Raw genomic sequence first — 22471 nt, forward strand, 5'->3', positions numbered from 1 at the left:
TAGTGTGTGAGTAGGAATGGTGGGTGTAGTTCAGGGCTGGTATTGTCAAGGTTGTGGACAAAGGAACTAAGGATGAAACTGCATAACAAAGATTTCTAATGGTAAGCTGATAGATAGATACCAGGTACATAAGGAGGTAGTAAAGGTGCACCTAGCTGACCTTGATGAATTCAGATTCCTGTCCCAGATGAACTATATACATCTTTAGGTCCCAAAAGAACTGGAACATATAATTGCTGAACCATTGTCAATGAGATTTGAAAGATCATGGAAATTGAAGGGCAAATGTTGTCCTAATTGTTTTTTAAAGGGAAGAGAATAGAGCCTGCAAACTATAGACCAGTGAGCTTAATTTCAATTCATGGGGAAATTCTAGAATGGATCATTAAAAAAAATGACTGCCAAATATCCATAAAAGGAAGCTCTAAAGAACTTCCTTGACTTTATCAAGAACAGGGCAGGCCAGATTAATCTGATATCCTTTTCTGACAGGATTACTAAGCTAGTGGAGGAGAATGCTGTGAATGTGGTTTGATGGAGAGATGTGGACTAGATGATCATATAGTCAGATGGATTCACTGGCCAGACTTAGAGAAAGCATAGTTCTTGGTGGTTCACTGAGAGTACGGCAGGTGGTCTCCTGTGGAACACCCCAGGGATTTGTGCTTGGCCCTGTGTTGGTTAACATTTTCTTCAGTTATTTAGATAAAAACATAGATTGTACTTCTGTCAGACTTGCATATGACACTAAACTGGGAAGGATAGCTAGCCCCCTAGACTACTGAGTCAGAATCCGACAATATCTTGACAAGCAAGAGAAGTGAGAAAACAAGGGTAAACAAAAGCAAGGGCAGGTCATATCTGACCTTCTGCCCATAGTTTTCCCATAGAACATTGCTTAATTTATTAAGATGAAATTCAAAGATTCTTTTTTTTTTTTTTTTGCTTTTTTGGAGGGCGGTTGGGGTTAAATGACTTGCCCAGGGTTACACGGCTAGTTTTTGTGTTTAAAGTGTCTGAGGCCGAACTCAGGTCCTTGTGACTCAAAGGCCGGTGCTCTGTTCACTGTGCCACCTAGCTGCCCCCTTAAGATGAAATTTAATAGGAGTAACTGGAAAGCTTTGCACTTAAGGACAAAACAGCTTTACAAGTATAAGATGGAGAACATATGGTTAGCACCATTTTGTAAAGGATTGGGGGATCTTAGTAGACTGCAAGCTTAATATGAATCATCAGTGTCATGTAGCAAGCAAATGCAATCTTGGCCTGCATCAAGAAAGGGGGTATGCTCTCCAGAAACAGAGATGTGATAATCCTACTCTGCCATTTGTTGATATGTCTGTATTATTGTGCTCAGTTCTGGGAACCACCAATAAAAAGCACTGACAAACCGGATTGTTCAGAGGAGGGTACCCAGGATCATAAAAAGCCCTGAGGCCATGACAGGTCTATGGATCATTTGAAGGAACTGGGCGTGTTTAGCCTGGAGAAGAGAAGACTTGGGGTAGACATGGTAGTTGTCCTCCAATATTTGAGAGGCTTTTTTTGTAGAGGAGGAATTAAATTTCTTTTCTTTAAGGATGGAACTAGGAGCAATAGATAGAAGTTACAAAGAAACAAGTTGAAACTTGATGTCAGGGAAAACTTTATGGCAGTTAGTTATCCCAAAATGGAATGGGGTCCCTGAAGAATTTCTGAGTGCCACTAGATCTTTGAACAGAGGCTGGAAGATCCCTCAGTTATATTATAAGGGATCATTCAATATACATTCCTTAAATGCTTGCTTTGTTTTTTTTTTTAGAGGGGGGGCAGGCAAGATAGTTGGGATTAAGTGACTTGCCCAAGGTCACACAGCTAGTTAAGTGTCAAGTGTCTGAGGTCAAATTTGAACTCAGGTCCTCCTGACTTCAGGACCAGTGTTTCATTGTGCCACCTAGCTGCCCCAAGTGCTTACTTCGTATGAGACACTGAGCTAAGTGCCAGAGGTACAGCGAAAGGCAAACCACAGTCCCTCCCCTGTAAGGAGCCCACATTTCAATGGGGGCAACACTATATAAAGAACTATGTACCACTGGCCACTGAGATCCCTTCTAATTCTCCAGCTCTTTGATTCTTTGAACCACTTTACTGGGATTAGAAAAAATTCTAGCGGGGTGGAGCCAAGATGGCAGAGTAAAAGCAGGACCTCCCTGCTGCTCCGGCTTCCACCTTCCCCAATCCATGTAAAAGGGGACTCTAAACAAACTTTGGAGCTGCAGAACCCACAAAATGACATAGAGAAGCTAACCTCCTGCTGAGGACAGCCGGTAGGCCGGCAGAAATCGGCCAGCTCAGCACTCTGGGAGCTGAGCCCAGCCCCACACCGAGGGAATAAGAGGGAATGATTGGGATACTTTTAGATGATATCAAGGTCAGGAATATAACCATTACTGTGTGTAGGTGAGGCAGAATGAGTAGATTAGAGGAGGTTAAATAGATGGAGGAACTAAGGAGTTGGATATTTGAGGGGACATCAACACATACCCTAATAAAAGGGGAAGAGTTGGGGTATAGAAGGAGATTGTGACCCAGGAACTGAATTTAGTGAGAAAGGAAGAAATGATCTGAGTTAGATTCAAACATGAATCTTCTCACTCCAAATACAGCACTCTTTCTATGGTATTCTACCTCTCTGTTAGTTTTGTTGTGTTTGATCTTGTTTTAATTAAAGAGGTACTTCAGTAAATTGTTGCTCTGGAATATCAAAAAGTGAAAAGCTCAGGTACCCTAGTTTCTTTTACATATTCTGCTCTCCAGAGCAGAAGATAGTACCTCCTCTGGTCCACTCCCCAACATGGCACTCAGATTGGGTACCCAAAGAGCAGGCACTACAGCAGGGCTCATGGAAGTCCCTGGGTATTTCCTAATACCTCAGGTCAGGAGTACAGTGGTAGTGGGATGGGGGGGGGGGAGGTTACATGTATATATATGAAACATATGTGGCTGCCAGGGGAGACACACAACTATAGAACTTCAGGGCCTTGGTGCTCTTAATTTCCTAGTAGAGTCCTCACAATGCTTCCTATTAGATGTGAAATCTCCTCCTTGGTCAAGTAGCTCTGCTCCCAAGTGGAGCTTGGAAGTAGTGATAGAGGTGGGGAGAAAGAAATCTCTTACTTTTGTTTCCCTCCCCTTTTCCTCCCTCCCCCCTCAAATTTCCTCTTAGGGGCTTGGTTCTTCCTCCACAAGCCTGGAATGCCTTGAATTCTCTAACTGCAGATCTGTCTCTAGGGCTTGGCTGTTTAGAGGCCTGGCCCATTTTTTGTTCACCCAGTGATTTTCATAGGATTATAGATCTTGAGCTAGAAGGAACCTCAGTATCTAATTCAACTTCATCATTTTATAGATGATAAAACTAAAATCTAGGAAGACTAAATATCTCCTCCAAGGCCATACAGTTAGTCTGCATTATCCCCTTTCTGATTCCACCGAAAAGGTGTTCAGACTATGAAAGAGGTTATTTGTGTGTTAAGACCTTATTAATACATTGAAATCTTTAGTGAGTACATCCTATGATCATCAACTGAGCTAATAGGGGAAGAGTTGCTGCTGTCCACACCTTCCCCTTTTATGTGAGAGATAGATGGTAAGTTAAGAAGTTGATATCAGAGATATTCAATGACTAAAACAATTCCCAAATTAAATCCTAGAATGATAGAGATTCATTCCAGTTCTAATACCTATTTTGATCAAGCATTGATGGCTAACCATGTGCCCAGCACTTTACAATATACTGTGGGTGATATAGAAGTAGTATTTTATTTGGCTTCTATTCTTGAAATGAGTAAAGATTTTTTTTTTTCATATAAATAATGAAAACAGGCTGAGTGTCAAGAATCAAACACTCAGAAGTCTTTGTGGAAAGAGAAGTCCAATAATGTTTTATGGAGGTGAAACTTATGGAAGACCTTGAAGGATAGGTAGGATTTGGCTAAGTACGGGAAGAAATGGTGTGTGTCTAAGGTGTAGAAAGAATAACATTACCAAAGGCATGAGTGGCCTTTTTATGGATTACAAGGATCAATGTGTCTCTAGAAAAAGCTTAAATATTAGGGAATAATTCAAAATAAGGTTGGATGTGTAGAATGCGACCAAGTTACTTAGACTCTTGAAAGTCAGGCAAAGGATTTGGACTTAATGAGAGAAATAAGGAGCCATTTTAAGTGATAAAAGCAATTTTTTTAAAGAAAATTTTAATTCTGAATTTAAACATCAAATAAAATGGACCTTTCCATATGCATAGTGGAACAGAAAAGGGGGGGATTGTACATGAAACTGTGGGTCTCTATTAATACAGATTGAAAAGCTATTATTTTAGGAAGATTCTTTATAGATATAGAAGTTGGATTAGATATTCAGGAAGTAGCTGAGGAGATGATCTAGGAAGCTGTCTGTCACATTGATATGATGAAGAGTGTTAACTACCATTAAATATTAGAGATACTTTAAAGGAGAAAGTGACAGGATTTAGCACACATTCTGTCAACATATAAAGTAATTGAAAGTTGTTTCTGAATCATCAGCTAATAAAGAGGTCCATATGCTCACGAGAGACAAAATATAAGAAAGAAGCCAGTAATAAAAACCCAGTTCTTCAGATACCCATATACAAACACATGCTGTATGAGTAACAGGCAAAATGAACTAGAGAGCCTAAATCAAGGAGGCAAATTTAACATTCTGAAGGATAACTAAAATTTAGTGAGATGAAACCTGTGACCAAAATATGGTTCTCTATGAATATATCTCATTCAAAAGAAACAGGATAGGTGGAGATGAGGATAGCATTGCTTATTAAGAAGATTTCCTTATATGCAGTAGAATGGGTAAGCATTCTATAATGGGTAGAGTGTTTGGATTGTCATTGACAAGAGCTACAGACCACCTGGACAGAAAGAGGAAATAAATAGAAGTTCAGGAAAGAAAGCACACATGCTAAGACATCAGAGAACATCTGCTGGAGAATTCTCTGTACCAGGATCAGAGCAGCTAGTAATTTTTAAAGTTTATTTATTGTGTGATACATTAAAACTTAGTGATCAACATCATTTATTCCTTCTAAGCTTACATTAGGACTCTTTGTTCATTCTTATTTACCTTTTTTGTTATATAGTTGTAGCTAGTGTGTAGTCTGTTCTTATTTCTAGGTTGGGTGGGGTGTTGCTTTTTTAAGGCTTTACATTATTTCATAAAGGTTTTTCTTAACACTTATGAGTTTTAATTACATTGTAATATTCCATTACATTCCTCTAACCACAATTAATTTAACTATCCCTTTTTGTTAGACATTTAAGTTGCTACCACTTTTTTCGCACCTAAATATAGTGCTAATCTGAAAATTTTTAACAAATACCTCTTTTTTTTATAACATTTCAAGGATAGGTAGTAATTTTAAATTTCATCCTTCAAAAGGAGGAGGAACCAACAAAGAGAAATTCTATTCTGGATCTGATTCTAACAAGGAAGGAACTTAATGGAACTTTAAGGGAAAGGGACTGGTCCGACTGTGAATAGGTAAATAGCTTAGATTTGAAAGAGTAGATATCAGAGGGTTTAGAGGAAAAGCTAGGCAGGAGTCTGACTAAGATTCTTCATGGGAAGTCAGTCTAAGAAGTATTTCCAAATTGATAATTATTTTAAAGCCAGGTTTGACCACGTCACTTCTCTGCTCGAGAAGTTTCATTAGTTCCCTATTGCCTCCAGAATAAAATAAAAGCTCTTTAGTGTAACCTTTAAAGCCCTTTTCAACCTGGTATTCCTTATGTGCCTTTTCAATCTGGTATTCTTTATGTGCCAGCTAAACTGGTCTGCTTACTGCTCCCCATGTGTGGTTTTCCATCCCTCCATTCCCTGGAATGCTTTCTCTTCTCACCTCTACTCTGGAAACCCCCAGCTGCCTTTACTGATCAGCTCAGGTGTTGCCTCCTATAAAAGCCTTCCTGATTTCCCCATTTATTAGTGCTTCCCTGAGTGTCACTTTTTATTGATATATTTACTTACCCGTGTACATGTTGTTTTCCTTCCAGCAGAATGGAAGCGCCTTGATAGGTTTCATTTTTGCCTTTGTGTCTTCAGGAGCTGACCCATATTTAGCACTTAGATGTTTATTAAATTGAGTTGGAAAGGTCTCAAAGTGAAATTGCAAAAGCACCAAGATAAATGTTACCAGTGAGTCAAAAAGGGAGGAATAGTTTAAAGAGATTGGTGTGGTGTGGACACAGAGAGAGTTTACCAAGTTAAGTAAGATTTGCAGAAGATGGAGTCAAGGCCAGGTTACAACAATCACATGAATCCAGAATTGTAGCACAGTTCTGCAAGACAGTGTCTGAGTGTGGCTATCTCTGAGTGTCCCAAGAAAGTGGAGATCAGAGCAGGGAGTTTTTAAAGCTCTTCAGGGGAAAAGAACAACATCCAAGAAGGGATAGGACCACTGTTCAGGGCAATGGGTTGATGGGCAGTGGGATGACTGAGAGGAAGTAGAGCTGATCACTTCTTATTTTGCTTCTGTTTTCACTGCCAAGGAGAATGACCATTGGATGAGAAAGGATAGTACAAAACCCCTTCAACAAGTCTAAGTCTCCTGGCCCAGATGGCCGAGGATCCTGGAAGAATTGGCGTGATATTCCTGAGCCACTGGCACTGAAGTTTGAAAGGTCATAGGAGAGTGGGATCAAAGAATGGCATATTCCCCCACCCCCAGCCCCCAAAAAAGGTAGGGAGGAGTAGAGGCTGTACTTGCTGGTGAACCTGAGTTCACCTAGTTCCTAGTAAAAATAGAATATATTCCTAAAGGTATAGTAAGTGAGCATATAGAAAAGAAAGTGATGATCTCTAAGGTTCCCAGCATGGTTTCATGAAGAAAAGGTCATGACAGACTCACCTTCCTGAACTAGTAAATCAGAAGAATGCTCCAGTATTTGTTTTAGCAAACATCTAGTAAACTCTTTCATTCTATTCTCATGGAAGATACCAGGTGATAATTAGTTAGGTGGATTTAACACTGGATGACAGAGGCAAGATCCTCAAGAGTCCTGACAGGTTAGAACATTTGGCTAAAGCAAATAAGATGATTTTAATAGAGATAAATGTAGCCTTATACTTGGGTGGAGGAGAGATAACTAGCCTGCAGTTCCTTTGATAAAAATCTGGGAGTTGGGTGGGGAGGTTGTAACTTCACTGAATCAATATGTGGGGCAGCCAAGAAAATTCATACAATCTTGGGCTGCATAAAGAGTTATAGTGTCCAGAATGGTGGCAGAACTATTAACAAATGACCAGGATTGTCAGTGACACCCGTTATTACACCTGATAGCTCTTTGTCCCCTGAGGTACCACCCACAAGGATGGCAGTTGAACAAAGGAGGTAAACTGTTTGCTAACTACACGGACTTGGCTCTACTAGTTAGTTCCTCCCACCAGTGTCAGTATGCCCTTGGTATAATTTCTTTTTGTTCTTTTGTATTTAATGTGTCTCATCTCTTCCACTGGACTGTAAGTTTCTCATATCCCTCAGGTTCTTCCACATCACCACCTCCCTGGCACATCTAGGGCTTTGCACATACTGTCCATCTGCATGCCCATTTTTCATCATGTGTGTTTGATTTCACTGTGGCTGTAGACTTGTGCTTCCTACAATTCTCAGCAATGCTGTACTTCAGTTCTTTCAATCTTACCTCCCCATCCCCCACTTTCTATTGCTGTTTTGTGCATTAGGTCCAGCTGGGGAAACTCGTAACATAATGGATCAGTGAGGGAAGAGAAAGGGAAGGCCAGAGTAAACAGAGAAGAGCATTACTGGTTAAAGAGAGTGCTGTGACTTGACTGTCATCCTGTCTAATTGAGTGATCTAAAGGGGTGTTAGTGACAGGTGAGGCAGAAGTTTCTGGCCATGTCATTAGTTGTTTAAACTCAGTCCCACCAGTATAGGAACCTAAAGAAAAAAATGAATATACCATCTGGACCAGGAATAGGAATGGAAGAGCCCCCTCCAGATAAATGGGATGTTCTTCATTTTGCCTTCTCTTTGGAATAATAAGGAAGGACTGTATTCCCCAATGCCCTCCTCTAAATGCCCCATCTGGGGCCCAGATTCTTGCGTCAGCTTCTAAGAGCCATTGGTAATATGTACAAAGAGGTCTGGCAGAACAGAATTTCCTATATGAGTTGGTGTGGTCCTAAACTGGTTATTTTTTCTTAAATCCTACATTAGTATTTGCTTTGTCTTATAGTGGTTTGAGTCCAGCCAATGACAGCGGAGCCAAAAAGAAGAAAAAGAAGCAGAAAAAGAAGAAAGAGAAAAGCAATGAAACATTGGATTCTGCCCAGGACCAGCCTGTGAAGGTAAAGGACCTGTTTCCCAAGGGCCCAGAACTTCTCTCAGATAAGAGTGCTATAAGGAGAACATTGGTTCTCTCCACCAGTTTTTACTTGCTTTAAAAAAAAAGCCCTCTCTTTGAGGTTGGCAAAGTAGTTTCCTCACAACCACTCTGTGACATAAATAGTGCAAGTGTCATCCTCACTTTATACATGATTGATTAAAGTAAGACTGAGCAATTAATGACTTACCTCTGATCACACAGCTAGAAAGTAACCTAGACAGTATTTGAACCCACATCTTTTGGTTCTAAGTCTAATTCTTTATCCCTCATCTCTTCAAAATGTAAAACTTGTACACTTGTGCTTTCCCGGACATGTCTCTTGAAATTGCCATTGGTACCTGTGAGTTCTCTGAAATAACACCTTAGTGAGAGTCCCTGGTGCTGTAGTTAGTGTCTGTTACTATCTGGGTGGAAACTGACTTCTCTGTTTTAAACACTGTAGTGAGTTCCCAAGCCTGGGGCTCCAGGGTCTGCTTGCTATTAGAAGAACCACTTGTTTGTTGCACAATTGCTTATCATGCTATCCTAGCTGCTGTTGAATAGTTACTGTATAGTTGTGGTCCTTGCTTCCCAGAGTTCCAAACCCAAGACTGATGGAAGCATTGGCTATGACAACAAAGCTGGGACAGAAGTTACTTATCTAAGTGAATGCTGTGCTTCACTGTCACCTTGGGAGGCTGTGCACTTACCCCAGGGGTTGTGCCGAGACTCGGTGTTTGTGCTGTGTTCTTTTGGCATGTATACCAGAGCCAGTTTTTGAACCCATGTAAGGAAATCTATCTTGACTACCTACTACTACAGTACACCTTATTTTGGACTCCAAACTATTTACAAAATTAACTTCAGTTTCAAAGGATAGCACTTTGTCGCTATCAGAGGTAATCAGAGCATTGTACAACATTGTACAATGTACAACAGCCCTGACAACAATTCAGAAAAGAGGAACTGTAAAAACTCATCCCTTAATTGAAATTTCTCTCTCCCAAGTTGCCACTGTTCTCTTAATTAGCAGATCTGTTGACCTTTTCTTAGTCCTCATCCTTCTTGACTTCTCTAGGTGTGTCTTCTTGGCCTCTAACTGTCTGCTCCTTCTCAGTCTCCTTTACTGAGTCATCATCCATAGCCTACCCCCTAAATGTGGGTGTGTGCCAGGGTTCCCTCCTAGACCCTCTTTTTCCTCTATAGTAACTCTCTTATTGAGTTCATCAGTTCCACCTATCTCTTTGTAGATAATTCTCAGGTGGCTCAGTGGATAGAGCTCTGGGCCTACAGTCAGGAAAACTCATCTTTCCGAGTTCAAATCTGGTCTTAGACACTCACTGGCTGTCTGACCCTAGGCAAATCACTTAACCCTAATTGCCTCAGTTTTCTCATCTGTAAAATGAACTGGAGAAGGATATGGCAAACCACTCTAGTATCTTTGCCAAGAAAACCCCACAAAAGGTCATGGAGAGTCAGACACAGCTGAAAAGCAGATGAACTGAAGATGACTCTCATCTAGCCCCAGCTTTTCTCCTGAGCTCTAATCATGTATCATTGGCTCCCTGTTAAACATTTCAGACTAGATATCCCAGAGCCATCTCTAACTCCATCCATCCTGGACTCACTTGTCTCCCTTTGGTTTTGTCAAGGATGCCACCATCCTTTAGGTACCTAGGTTCACAACCTTAGAGTCATAGAATCATAGATTCAGAGCTGGAAGGAACCTTAAAGGCTATCTAGTTCTCCTCTCTCTCCCTTTTACAGATGAGGACACAAAGGCATAGAGAGGCTGAATGTCTTATCCATGGTCACACAGGTAGTGACAGAAGGAAATTTTAACCCAGGTCTTCTGCCTGTGAAGCTAGGGCTTTTTTCCCTGTACCACCTCACCCTCCATTCCTAATCATTTGCGATATCTTGTTGATTCTACCTCCACAGTGTTTCTCACAACTTTCCCCTTCTCTACTCGAATGGTCAACACCCTAAATTCAAGCCCTCATCATTTCCTGCTTAGATTGCTGCAGTAATCTCCTAATTGGTCTCCCTCCCTCAGATCTATACCCTCTTCAATATACCCTCCACATTGTTGTTGTAGTGATCCCAGATCTGGCCATGTTCCTCTCATACTCAGTAAACCACAGGACTTCCCTATTACCTCTATGATCAAATAAAAAGTACTCTGTTTGGCATTTAAAGGCCCTTACAAACTTGACCTCAGCTTACCTTTCCTAACTTTTTTATATATTACTCACCTTGACATTCACTGCAGTCTAGCCAAATTTGTCTTGCTGTCCTTTTCCATGACATTCCATTTTTATATTTGCATAGACTTCCTCCCCAGACCTGGAAATTCCTTCCTTATCCTTTAGAATCCCTAGGTGCCTTTCACACCAAAATTACCTTGTATTTATTTTTTACACATACAGACTAAGGATGGTTTGGCTTTTTGTCTTTTTTGTCAGGCCCAATACCCTTGACACACTGTCGGCACTTAATAAATGCTTGTTGATTGATTCATTTATTCATCTAGAAATACTGCTTAGGCTAGATAGTCTCAAATACCCATTCCAAGAGCCCCTGTAAAATATGATGAAGCCACATTGTCCATTGTCTCTTTTCTAGAGAGAGCTGCTGCCTTGTTTTCAGTTTCTTTTTGCAAGGTCCCCAAGGGAAATATTGGAATTTCAGCTGAAACCTTCTTGGGGTCAAAATAGAAACTTTACACCTCATGCTATAAAGTTTGAAATCAAGTCCTTTAAAGGTTTTTTTTTTTAATGTAAAGGAACTGACAGTTCCTTTTTATATGTAATTTAATATTAATTTTATAAATGTAATTTAAATATATAAATAAATTTAATATTATTATAAATATATATTTATATAAATAAATTTAATTTGTTTATATATATTTTATATATATAAATATAAATGTATAAATAAATTTAATATTAATTAAATAAATGTAATTTAAAATTACATTTTAATGTAAAGGAACAAATCCTGCAGCCCTTGCCTTTCCACCAATGCTTTTAGTCAGTCATCCCACAACATCTGCCACTGGGAGCCCTTTGCCATAAATTTTAAATTCCTGTACTTAATAGAGTTAACATGACTTAGTAGTATATTGTGTTTTCTCTTCCCCCAACTTTTTCTTGTTTAGGTGAACTCTTTACCAGTGGAGAGAATCCAGGAAATACAGAAAGCCATTGAGCTGTTTTCAGTAGGCCAAGGACCTGCCAAAACGATGGAGGAAGCCAGCAAGCGTAGTTACCAGTTTTGGGACACCCAGCCTGTACCAAAGCTTGGTATGTGTTTTTTTTCTTTGTCTTAGTCACAGAATTTCTCTTACCTGCACCAAAGAGGACTTGGAACATTACTGAACATGTGGTATTCTTCACAGTCACCCTATTTCCTTATAACCATATGAATCTGTTAGCCTTGAGAGGCGAAGTGGATAGAGTGCTGGGCCTGGAGTCAGCAGGACCTAAGTTCAAATTCAACCTCAGATACTTACTAGCTGTAGAATCCGGGGCAAGTTGTTTGCTTCAGTTCTTCAGCTGTTAAATGGGAGTAATAAAAACATCTGCTTCACAAGATTGTTGGGAAGATCAAATGAGATAATAATTGTAAAGTGCTGCTTAGCACAATGCCTAGTACTATAAAAATGTTAGCTACTATTATTATCATCAATATTGTTATTAGTGTTTTTTTAATAAAAACATCTTTTACTGGTATAATATTGAGGAATAGTTCAAAATAAAAGTTGGATAAGTAGAATGGTGCCTAGCTTTTTGAGAACCTCAGTAGCTAAGTAGTGTATTTTCATTGAAGACAGAGTTGCAAAAGACAGCTACATGTCTGTAGAGAACAGAATAAATATGTTTATCTATATACAGATTTAGAGTATTGATACTCGATCACCTATGGCAAATTTTAATCCTTGTCTGGCTTCCATATACCACTTAGCATAATGCTCAACCAATTCTTTTCCTCTTAGTGTGTGTTAACTGATTGCAAGGTCATTCTGAAGTCAGCCTAACTTAAGTAGGCGTGATATGCCCATGCCTTCCTGTATCACTGTGTACACTTCTGCTTAACACACTTCAAGAAAAATATCATGGAGTCCATTTGGACATTGAGTCCAAAGGAACAATCACTAAAATGATTAGATGGTTGGCAGTACTTCCATGTGGAAAATATTGAGACTTCAGCCCTAGAGGATCAAATCTGATAGGGGATGCAATAAATAAGTCTGACTCCGGGCAACCCAGATTTGATCATCAGGTCCTCAAATACACAAGGGAGGCAGCAGACACCCTTTGGATCTTGAGCCAGGAACATTTAGAACAGATGAAAAGGAATTATTGCTTCACATCAACTTAGGGAGCTCATTCCCAGACATGGTGCTGACCAAAAACATACTTCTCAGGTGAGCTTGCTTCCAATGCAGGTAGGAAAAGTCATATGCTATATTGCAACCCCAAATACAAATAGTGTGCCATTCATGTATCTGCTTCTTTTAACAAACACAAACAACTGAGATGTGATCATATTTATATATGTGCAGCTTCTCCAGCTATCTCTCACTGAACTTTTCTCTGGCTAACTGAATTGGGAAAGCAATAATGCAGCATATTAAATCCCACTTGGGGCAGGTAGATTAAATTTAACCTTCTGCCTCTGTCATTCTGTTTGGGGAGGTGCAGATCAAGCTACCTACATAGCCCTGACTGTGGATATATGTAGTTGTCCCTTGGAAAGCCACCTCAGATGAGTGTTTTTTAACTCATGTGCCAGGAAGAGATCCCTACTATTCAAGAAGAATTTTGGAGCCAGGAGAAGGAAATTTATCAGCCACCTAGTTGCCATTAAGTAAGCTTTGTCAGTACAGCATTCCCACAACACTGAAAAGTGAAGCAACTAAGCCAAAGGAAATTCCTTTGTTGTGAGTGGGTTGGCTATGGAGGCCATGTGAAGCTGAAACTGAAGATACACTGCCATAGTCATCACCAGCACGGCTACAGTCTGCTTTTCAGATCTCCTTGCCCCACACTTCCTTACCTATTTCCTCAGTTAAGGCTGCTAGCTGAGCCCTTCTGCAAGGCTTTAGATGACCAAAGATGCCTTTACTTGGGAAGGAATATTGGGGATGGGAGTGAAGTGGGCTGGGAGGAAATCTGTTCTTAAAGAAATAAGAGAGATTAGAACAGCATAGCATTATTCTCCATTCACTGAAATGCATGGAGTTATATTGTAATTAATGTAAGTGTGTTTTCACTGAGTTTGTTCACCTTGACATGGGGAGGTGAACAAACTCAGTGAAACAATTGTTTCGAGGCCACCTATGGGGCCACTGGTGGGAGAAGTAGGAATAAAATCCTGTTCCAGGTCAGTACTCTTTCCTCTAGATTTTATTCCTACTTCTCCCACCAGTGGCCCCATAGGTGGCCTCAAAACAATTGTTTTTGGTTGTGTGCTATGGTTTCTCTATCTCTTCAATGGAGGCAGAGCCATTGACTTTTCTTTTAGGGTTATCATGAAAATCCAAATTACTGCATATAGAGGCCCTGAAATCTTCAGGAAAAGATATGTTGAGATAATATATTTGTATTTTTCCTGGACATTTGGACAAGTTTTACTAAAAGTTTTATCATAATCAAAAAAGTATTTTTGATCCTGTGTGGGCGGAGGGCAGCTAGGTGGCCCAGTGGATAGAGTACTGGGCTTGGAATCAGGAAGACTCATCTTCATGAGTTCAAATGTGGCCTCAGACACTTAGTAGCTGTGTAATACTGGGCAAGTCACTTAACCCTGTTTGCCTCCATTCCCCATTTAAGCTGGAAAAAGAAATGGCAAATCACTTCAATAGCTTTGCCAAAAAAAAAACCAGAGTGGAGTCACGAAGAGTTGGACATGACTGAGATGACTGAACAACAAAAGTGTGAACAGAACATAAAGCTGAATTCTGTAGAAGAGTAGTTAAAACTTTCAGCCTGTCAGAAGTATAATTAATCAAGAAGCCTTCAGCACCAATTAAGGGAACCTTTTTAAATGGGCTAACCTGTATAGATACCTTATGTCAGGGTAAGACACTCTTGTTGAACTGAGGCGTTAATCCCAACTCTGCCTCTGTGTGACCCCTAGGCAGGTTCTGTTGGATGATGAATAAAAATTTTCCAATATCGTTTAAAAAAAACTCTAGGAGATAGTGAGGGCAAGTATTATTATTCCTGTTTTACAGATGAGAACATTGAGGTTGTCAGAGGTTTGTGGCTTGCCCATGGTCACTGTTTTGTTCTAGTCTAGTAATTCAGGCTCAGGATTGGAATGAAATGAGACACAGACCACATAACACTTTGTAAAAGGAAGTTTATTTGACAATAGAAGAAAGGAATGATTCAGCAAAATTACAGTGTGGAGAGATAGATGCCTAGTCAGGGGAGTTCTGTTAACTTGTGTGGTCAAGCCTGGGGAGCACCAGCTCCCTGTGCCCTTAGACAAGGGGGTGGCTGTGTCAGTGGTTTGAGCCTTAGTCCACCAGGCCAGGTCAGTCTTGAGGATGGTTTCACTGCCTTTTAGGGGAAAACTAGCCTAACCTACTTCATAAGGACTTTTCAGTCTTAATATATGTTGCTCCTACTGATCTCTTTCTTGGTCCTAACAGTCTCCTAGGGAATCTTCCACCACTTAAATGACCTTAGGGCTAGTACTGGACAGCCCTGACCTCAGGGGTATCTCACAGAGCACTGGAGGAGAAGGAAAAACACAAAAGAGAAGGAAACACAACAAAAAATCAAACAACCCTTGAAGGAGTGCAATCTATATGGTTGGGGTGATGTCAGGCTCATTTTACAGTAGATTTCCCCATGTCATCTCCCCATGTCAAACGGTGACAGCAGGAGCAGTACCTAAAACATTAGGCCCATAGCACAGGTAGTGATTCTTCTATCATAGTCACCAGTCCTTATTATGGTCTAGGGTCATATTCAGTAAGGTAGCTATGGGACAATTTACCTTCTTGTATACAACTTGTCTAATTTGATACAAAAATATGACCTATACCACCAGCCATTTAGTGTTCCCTGGCTCACAGGGCAGGATCTCCCCTTCCCTAGGAGCCCTGGAAAGGGAGAGAAGATACTGAATCTTTGTCCTTTCAGAGGCCTCTCCTGAAAGATTGCCTCCTTCTTCCACAGGGGCTGAATACTAACTATTCAGTAGACAGTTTGGCTGCCCTATTGTTGCAAAATCAGGCACCTCCTCAGAATTCCCAGTCTATTAAACCACCACTGCAGCTATTTGGTTTAACTCATTAATGAATCAGGGATAGCTGCTTGGGAGGGCATAGCTACAGCTTTTGCTCTTACTGTTGGTCAGTGTTCATCCTAAGGACCACCATAAGAAGGGTATAATTGTAGAAAGGAATTAGCCTTGACTGGGGACTCAATAATTCTTGACACCTCCCCCACCCAAACCCATGAGTCTGACACCGTGGCTGTGAACATCTGTCTCATCTATACTTTTCACTCACCTATGCTTAGGGAAAGAGAGACAAATCAAAACTATCCAGAGATATGAGGTCTCATGCTCACCTAAGCTGTACATATGCTCTAGCTGCCATGTGAGAGCTATCATTATACTGCTGGGGTGGAGAGGCCCCGTTCAAAAATCTTTACGAGAAATCCCGGCACAACTGGCAAACAGGGATTGGAAAGTAGGTGGTGGTCACTCCTTTTAAAGTATAATCAGTGGGTGGCTCCTCCTGGCTTAATAGCGGCCTTCTTGGAAGCAGCCACCCCTATCAAGGGGAGTAGTGGTTCTGTGTTGTCCCAAAAGTCAGTTTATTGTCACCTATCATGTGCTCAATTAGCTATTTGCTATCTTCAGACCAACTTGATTGCATTTGACCACATCTTCAAATATGGAAAGTTCTCCGAGGAGACTCTCAAACATTGTCCTTTTAAGGGCTCCTCATTCTAACTTGCACTAGAGTCTCACCAAAGACCACGTCATACAGTTCCCTTTGGCTTCCTTAATGCCATAACAAGAGTCCAAAACAGTCCATTCAACAGAGTTTTTAGACTCTCCCCAAATTAACAATCTTTAATTACAATCATAACAGTTATTAAATACAGCAGAAGACATTTTGACATTTATGTGGTGGGCCTGTCTCAACCCAAGCAACTCAACTTCCCTCTCTCTGGATCCCCTGAAAATAATTTTGACTAGGATTATGAGTTGCCTCTATGCCTTCAGAGTATTGTTCTTAAAAACCCAGAACACATGGGGTGACTAGGTGGCGCAGTGAATAGAGTATCAGCCCTGGAGTCAGGAGAACCTGAGATCCAATCTGGCCTCAGACACTTAACATTTACTAGCTGTGTGACCTTGGGCAAGTCTCTTAACCCCAATTGCCCTTCCTTTCCCCTTCCAAAAAGCAAAAAAATACCCAAAACCCAGAACACATTCTTCTCTGTCTTTAGTTGCTGAATACTTGTGGACAGTTTGCTTTTTTTTTTTTTTATTGGCAATCTAGCTTTTCTTGGTATGTTAGCAACTGGCAGGGAAGGCTTGCCTTTACTTTCCCTGTCAACTTCCTTAGACACCCAGTGTTTAGTCAATCCCCCCACATCACTGAGGAGGATCTCTTTCCTCTCTGTTGAGAAAACTCAAAATATGTGGCCAGAAACAGTGGTCATGAGGTTCCAAAGTCCTTTTCAAGCCATCTGATCATCATTTTCTCATGTCAATTAAGAAGTCAGCCACTGAATCATTTTATATGAACACCACCAGCTATGCCAAAAATAATGGTGCAGGCCTGACTTGGGACTGTCTGATGGTTCAAGTTCAGGTTTAGAATGAAATATTTGTAGACAGTCTATAACATTTTACAGAAGGAAGTTTCGTAAACTTCCATATAGAATGGCTATTCAGTAAATGGACAGCAGTAGTTCCATGGGCACAACTCACCTCACTATGTTGATTTGCATGGCAGGAAAGAGACCACCAAGACCGGGCTTTTTATAACCTGAAGTGACTGGGAAACTATGCAAGCAGTCACTTAACCATCTTAGGAGATTTTGTTCCTATCAGTCACACTGCTTGGTTGGTGTCAGAAAGGATTTGAACCTAGCTTCCCTGACTCCCAAGTCTAGCACTACCTGCCTCACAAGCTGACTTATCCATTCGTTGTCTGGTAGTGATGGAAGGGCACCCCCAGACTTTCCCTTAAGCTCTTGATAGCTTGCTTTGGACCTGACAGCTAATTTTATATTTTTCAAGCCACAGACTGAAGTGAACCCTGCATTTTTCATGCTTTTGATAGTTCTCCTTTGTGCTAAAAAAATCAAAGAAACCTTATGGTAATTTCATGACAGCCTTGTGAAGGAAATACTAGGGCCCCTGGTTTAGTCAAAGAACCCACTGATTCTAGATCAACTGGACTTTATAAGTTCATAAAATTTACAAAATTTTGTATATGTAATTGATATAAATTCATTAAAGTTCCCTTGGTAGTCCAAGAGCCCTGAGAGCCCTTGCTCAGAACCAGATAGGCTGTGTGGAGAGAAGGAACACAGAAGAAAGAGACCAGCACATCCCTGCTGAAGAAATGACGTTCGAGTAGATGAGACTGAACCTATTACATTTCACATACAGTTGTTCAAGAAAAAAAAGTATAGCCATCTAACAAGCAAATGCTGACTGAGCATGTGAGTGCTGAGAGGACAAAGGAGGAAAGCCAGTAGAGACTTTTTAGGGCCCTTTTTAAAGTATCAACTTAATTGGAAGCTTTAGCATTCATATGAAGTGTTGTCCTGTCCGGGAGGGAAGCAAGGCTTGGACTGCTGAAGGAAGTAGCCAGAATAAAACTCCATCCTTCAGAGTCCAGGGTAGAAGCCTGGCTCCCAGGCCCAGCAACACAGGCTATGATCCTACCAGGGGTTTCACCCCTGCCTTTGGTGTTTAAATGGTAGACACACTGTAACAGCTTTGTTCTTTTGCTCTCTCTCCCTTTCTTTCACCCAGGCAAGTTGAGACAAGTGGGGGGGCAGGAAGGAAGAGAACCCTAAGTGTTCTCTTTAGGAGAGGAGCCTTCATGGGCTGAGGTTTTTAGATCTAAGCTATCCTTCCAAGTTCTCAGTTTCTGAGTTTGAGATCTCTGGTTTTATCTATTACTGGAGCAGTACCCTTGGTATGACTTACAAACTCATACTGGGGAGAGCAGTCTGTTAGGTATTGATTTTCATATCTGGTTTTTATTGATTGTTTTTTTTTTTCCAAACCCAGCTTTAAATTTTTTTATTTAATTAATTTTTAGCTTTCAACATTCACTTTTATATGATTTTAAGTTCTAAATTCTTCCTCCCTCCCTCCAGTTCCCACTTCCCAAGAAGGCATGCAATCTGATCTAGGCTATACATATACATATTTCTATATTAGTCATGAGAAGAATCAGAACAAAAGAGAAAAACCATGAGAGAAAAAACAAAAAAGAAAAAACGGTATTCTTCGATCAACATTCAGCCTCCATAGTTCTTTCTCTGGGTGTGGATAGCATTTTCTATCATGAGTCTTTTGGAATTGTCTTAGACTATTGTATTCCAGCTTAAATTAAAAAAAAAAAAGATAACCTGCAGCCATACTTTACTGGGGGTGGGACACGGGAGGGTTAGAGGAGGATTAGTAGGTGTTGACTAGGGTCATCCCTGGAGGATTCCGAGGTTGTGCTTCCCATCTAGGGAGTCTAGGCCATCATTCCAGTAGCCAGGGCCACAGCAACATCAAGAATGAATTGAAGGTTGGGTTGCTGCAATATGGCTATTTTTGAAGGGGCAACCATTATCTTCATGGGCACTTGGTCACAACATGTACTAGGTGCTCTGTATCCTGGGATTCTTTGGCCAGCAAGGAGCCAGCCTTGTGCAGTCTGTTGAAAATCTTCATATTATACTCAAAGGCTTTGTTGGCCTCCTCAGCAATTTTCTCCTTGGGCTTCAGATCCAAATCCAGAGCATTCATCAAGGTTCAATAGAACTGTTTAAACATTTAAGCATTATCTCCATTCTCAAACAGGTAGAACTGAGTCCTTTCTCTTGTGCTAGGCAGCTTTAGTGGCCCAGTTGGCCACCTTCTTTAGTACCTGGCCACCAGCAAGGTCTTCATTATAAATATGAAGGCATGAACCACCAGTAGCTCAGGCTCTTGCTGCCCCATATAATAAATCTGGTCCGTGTAGCTTCAGGAAGCCTTTGAGCACTGAATTCTCCAGTCCTATCCTGAGATATATTCCATGTCCTTGGTCAGTGCCTCCTGTGGGTACTGAGAATTGCAAGAGAGTATAGTTTGGGTGGTCGTTGTTGCTGTCCATCTCTTTTTCCAGGCTGAGTATTTCAAGTAAATAAGTGCATCAGTGGCCAGCTTAAAGAGATCCTTCTTGATTTGTTTTTTTAAGAGATCTTTGACAGACTGAGTCTCCTAGGCATGATCATGGGATTCCATAGTCCCTTTAACATCCTGTGAGGTCTGTGTGTCCCATCTTAATGCAGTACCTTATTGCATTCATTTTTCTTTTTACTACTACATCATGCTGCTAACACATTGAGCTTTGTTGTTATTGTTAAGTTTCAGCCACGTCCAACTCTTTGTGACCCCGTTTGGGGTTTTCTTGGCAAAGATACTGGAGTGGTTTGGCATTTCCTTCTCCGGCTTATTTTATAGATGAGGAAACTGAGGCAAACAGGGTTAAGTGACTTGTCCAGAGTCACACAGGTAGTGTCTGAGACTGGATCTGAACTCAAGTTCAAATGGCTCCAGGCCCAGCATTCTATCCACTATGCCACCCAGCAGCCCCATATTAGCTTTCGGTCCACTGAAATCCCTCAGTCTTTTTTTTGAACAACTGCTGTCAAAAAATCACACCTTCCCCATCTTAGATTTGTGAAGGTAATTTTTTTTACTCCCAAGAAAAAGACTTTACATTTATAAATCCCTAATGGATTTCATTTTACTAAATTTAGCACAATACTCTATTCCAGAGGTGGGCAAACTATGATCAAAGGGCCAAATCCAGTTTGCCCTTGTTTTTCTTTGCCCTGATTTTACAGCCTGCCCCATCTTGACACAGTCCTATTAGTTCTTGACTCTTTTATCCATTATTTTGGATATTTCTCCTAACTTTTATGTCATCTACAAATCTGATGAGTTTATAGTCTTTACCTTCATCCAAGTCATTATTAAAAAAATATTTTAAAAGCTTAGGATCAAGCACAGTTCTCTGGGGTTTTGGGCCTTGCTGACATTGAACCACTGACAATTATAATTTGAAACTAGACATCCAACCAGTTTTGAATCCATCTGATTGTATTATCTAATCCATATCTTTGCATCTCCATAAGAATAACATGAGTTGCTTTATCAGATGCTTTGCTAAGATCTAGGTAAACTGTATTCACTGCATTCTCCTTACCTGCTAGTTTAGCTGTCCTGCCCCCAAAAGAAATAAGGTTAGTGTGGCTTGTTGTTGTTAGTCCTTCCTCTCAAAGAGGACCCATGACATGGAGAGGGGGGCTGTCTTGACATGCACATGAACTTGATTGGAGTGAGGCAGAGCTTCATGAAGTCGTCAGCCTAGCTCTCTCCTCCAGAGTCATCAGAGTCCAGTGACAAGACATAGGTCAGGTATGGTATGACCTGCTCTTGATGAAGCCAGGGAGGCTCTTTGTAATCATTGCTTCCCCTGAAATGGTCCTTTCTTTCATTTTTGCAGGAATTGAAGTCGAGCTCACTGGTCCATATTTGGCAGGCTCTGTTCTTTTCCCATTTTTGAAAATTGGGACATTTGCCATTCTGCAACCTTGTGGTACCTTTCTCATATTCTGTGATCTTTCATATATTACCAATAGCAGCATGGCAATAGCATCTGCAAATTATTTCTGGATATAAAGATGTGGGCCATGTGACTTAAATTTATCAAAAGTAGCCAAATGCTGTCTTCGAATCTCCTTACTTATTGTAGGTATCAACTTCCTTTTGGTTAATTTTGTTCTATCATTTTCATTGTAAGGGTCATAATCCCATACAGGAAAAAAACACAACAGAAACAAACTAAGAATTGAACAGGTTTCCTTGTTTTGGTTGTCAGTTGTTGCCCCATCTACCCCAAGCAAATGTCCTTTTCCCCTCTATGACCTTGCTTTTTCTCCCAGTTTAACTTTAAAAAAAACAAACAAACCCTTTTGTTATCCTCACTCTCCTTACTATATTGTTTTGAGCTATAGCATTACTGACACTATTTTTATAGGACTGTGTGCCATGTCTCAGCTGCTATTCTTACATTCAGCTTCTGTTACCTGGTCTTTATTCCATTTTCTGGGATTCCACATTTCCTTTTCAAATCTAAATTGGTTGGAAAGTTTCCTGTGCAGTCACATCATTCTCTTCAGACATACCCTGTTCTTCCTTCTTGTTGGGATTGTTTTCTTTTCTGTCTGAAGAATTGCATTCTTAAGCATCTCTTAAGATCTTAAGATCCCTCCTGGGATAAATTCCCCTGAAACATTTTAGTCCATGGAATCCTGCCTGTCTTTTCTCTGAACAATTTGAAATCTACTTTCCTAAAATCTAGGCTACATATCAGATTCTGCCCAGGTTTGCTCTTCTCTATCACATATTCTAGAATGGGGTGGCTACTTCCTTATAGAGTTTCCATAACTTCCACCCCAGAATGAGAATCAGATAGAATTTCCCCTCGTTGGTTTCTCTACCTTTTGAATGATGAAATCATCAAGAAGGCAAATCAAAAAGTTAGTAGCTGCTCAGCTTTTGCCAGAAAGAGAGGGAGAGATGGAAGGAAGGGGGGGGGGGGGGAGAGAGAGAGAGAGAACTCAAGTCTTTCAGCAGATGTCTGGATAATTGCTTCATCACTACCATATCATGCCTTTGTACCAATATCTTGATCTGTTTCCCAAACTCATCTATTTCCTTTCTGTCCAGGTGGTCTATAGTATGTGCCCCAATGCCAAATTATTTCTGTTTTTCCCTTCTTTGACCTTCACTGATACTTTCTGTTATGC

The 22471-nt window shown here is 40.6% G+C and overlaps 1 protein-coding gene and 1 pseudogene across 1 annotated transcript in view; one reads left to right on the forward strand and one right to left on the reverse strand.

Moving 5' to 3' along the window:
• NMT1 (N-myristoyltransferase 1) overlaps window positions 1–22471 on the forward strand; it is a 55565-nt gene that overhangs the window by 17783 nt on the left and 15311 nt on the right. Inside the window, exons 2-3 of the mRNA XM_069076158.1 lie at window positions 8268–8379; window positions 11560–11704. Coding sequence (XP_068932259.1) covers window positions 8268–8379; window positions 11560–11704 — 257 coding nt within the window. The remainder of the gene's footprint in view (window positions 1–8267; window positions 8380–11559; window positions 11705–22471) is intronic.
• Window positions 13845–22043, reverse strand: LOC138152415 (heme oxygenase 2 pseudogene; annotated as a pseudogene).

The sequence above is a fragment of the Petaurus breviceps genome, unplaced genomic scaffold (genome assembly GCF_028583685.1).
Source record: "Petaurus breviceps papuanus isolate PSGF00001 unplaced genomic scaffold, PetGlider_PUasm1.0 90925, whole genome shotgun sequence".
Taxonomy (NCBI): Eukaryota; Metazoa; Chordata; class Mammalia; order Diprotodontia; family Petauridae; genus Petaurus; species Petaurus breviceps.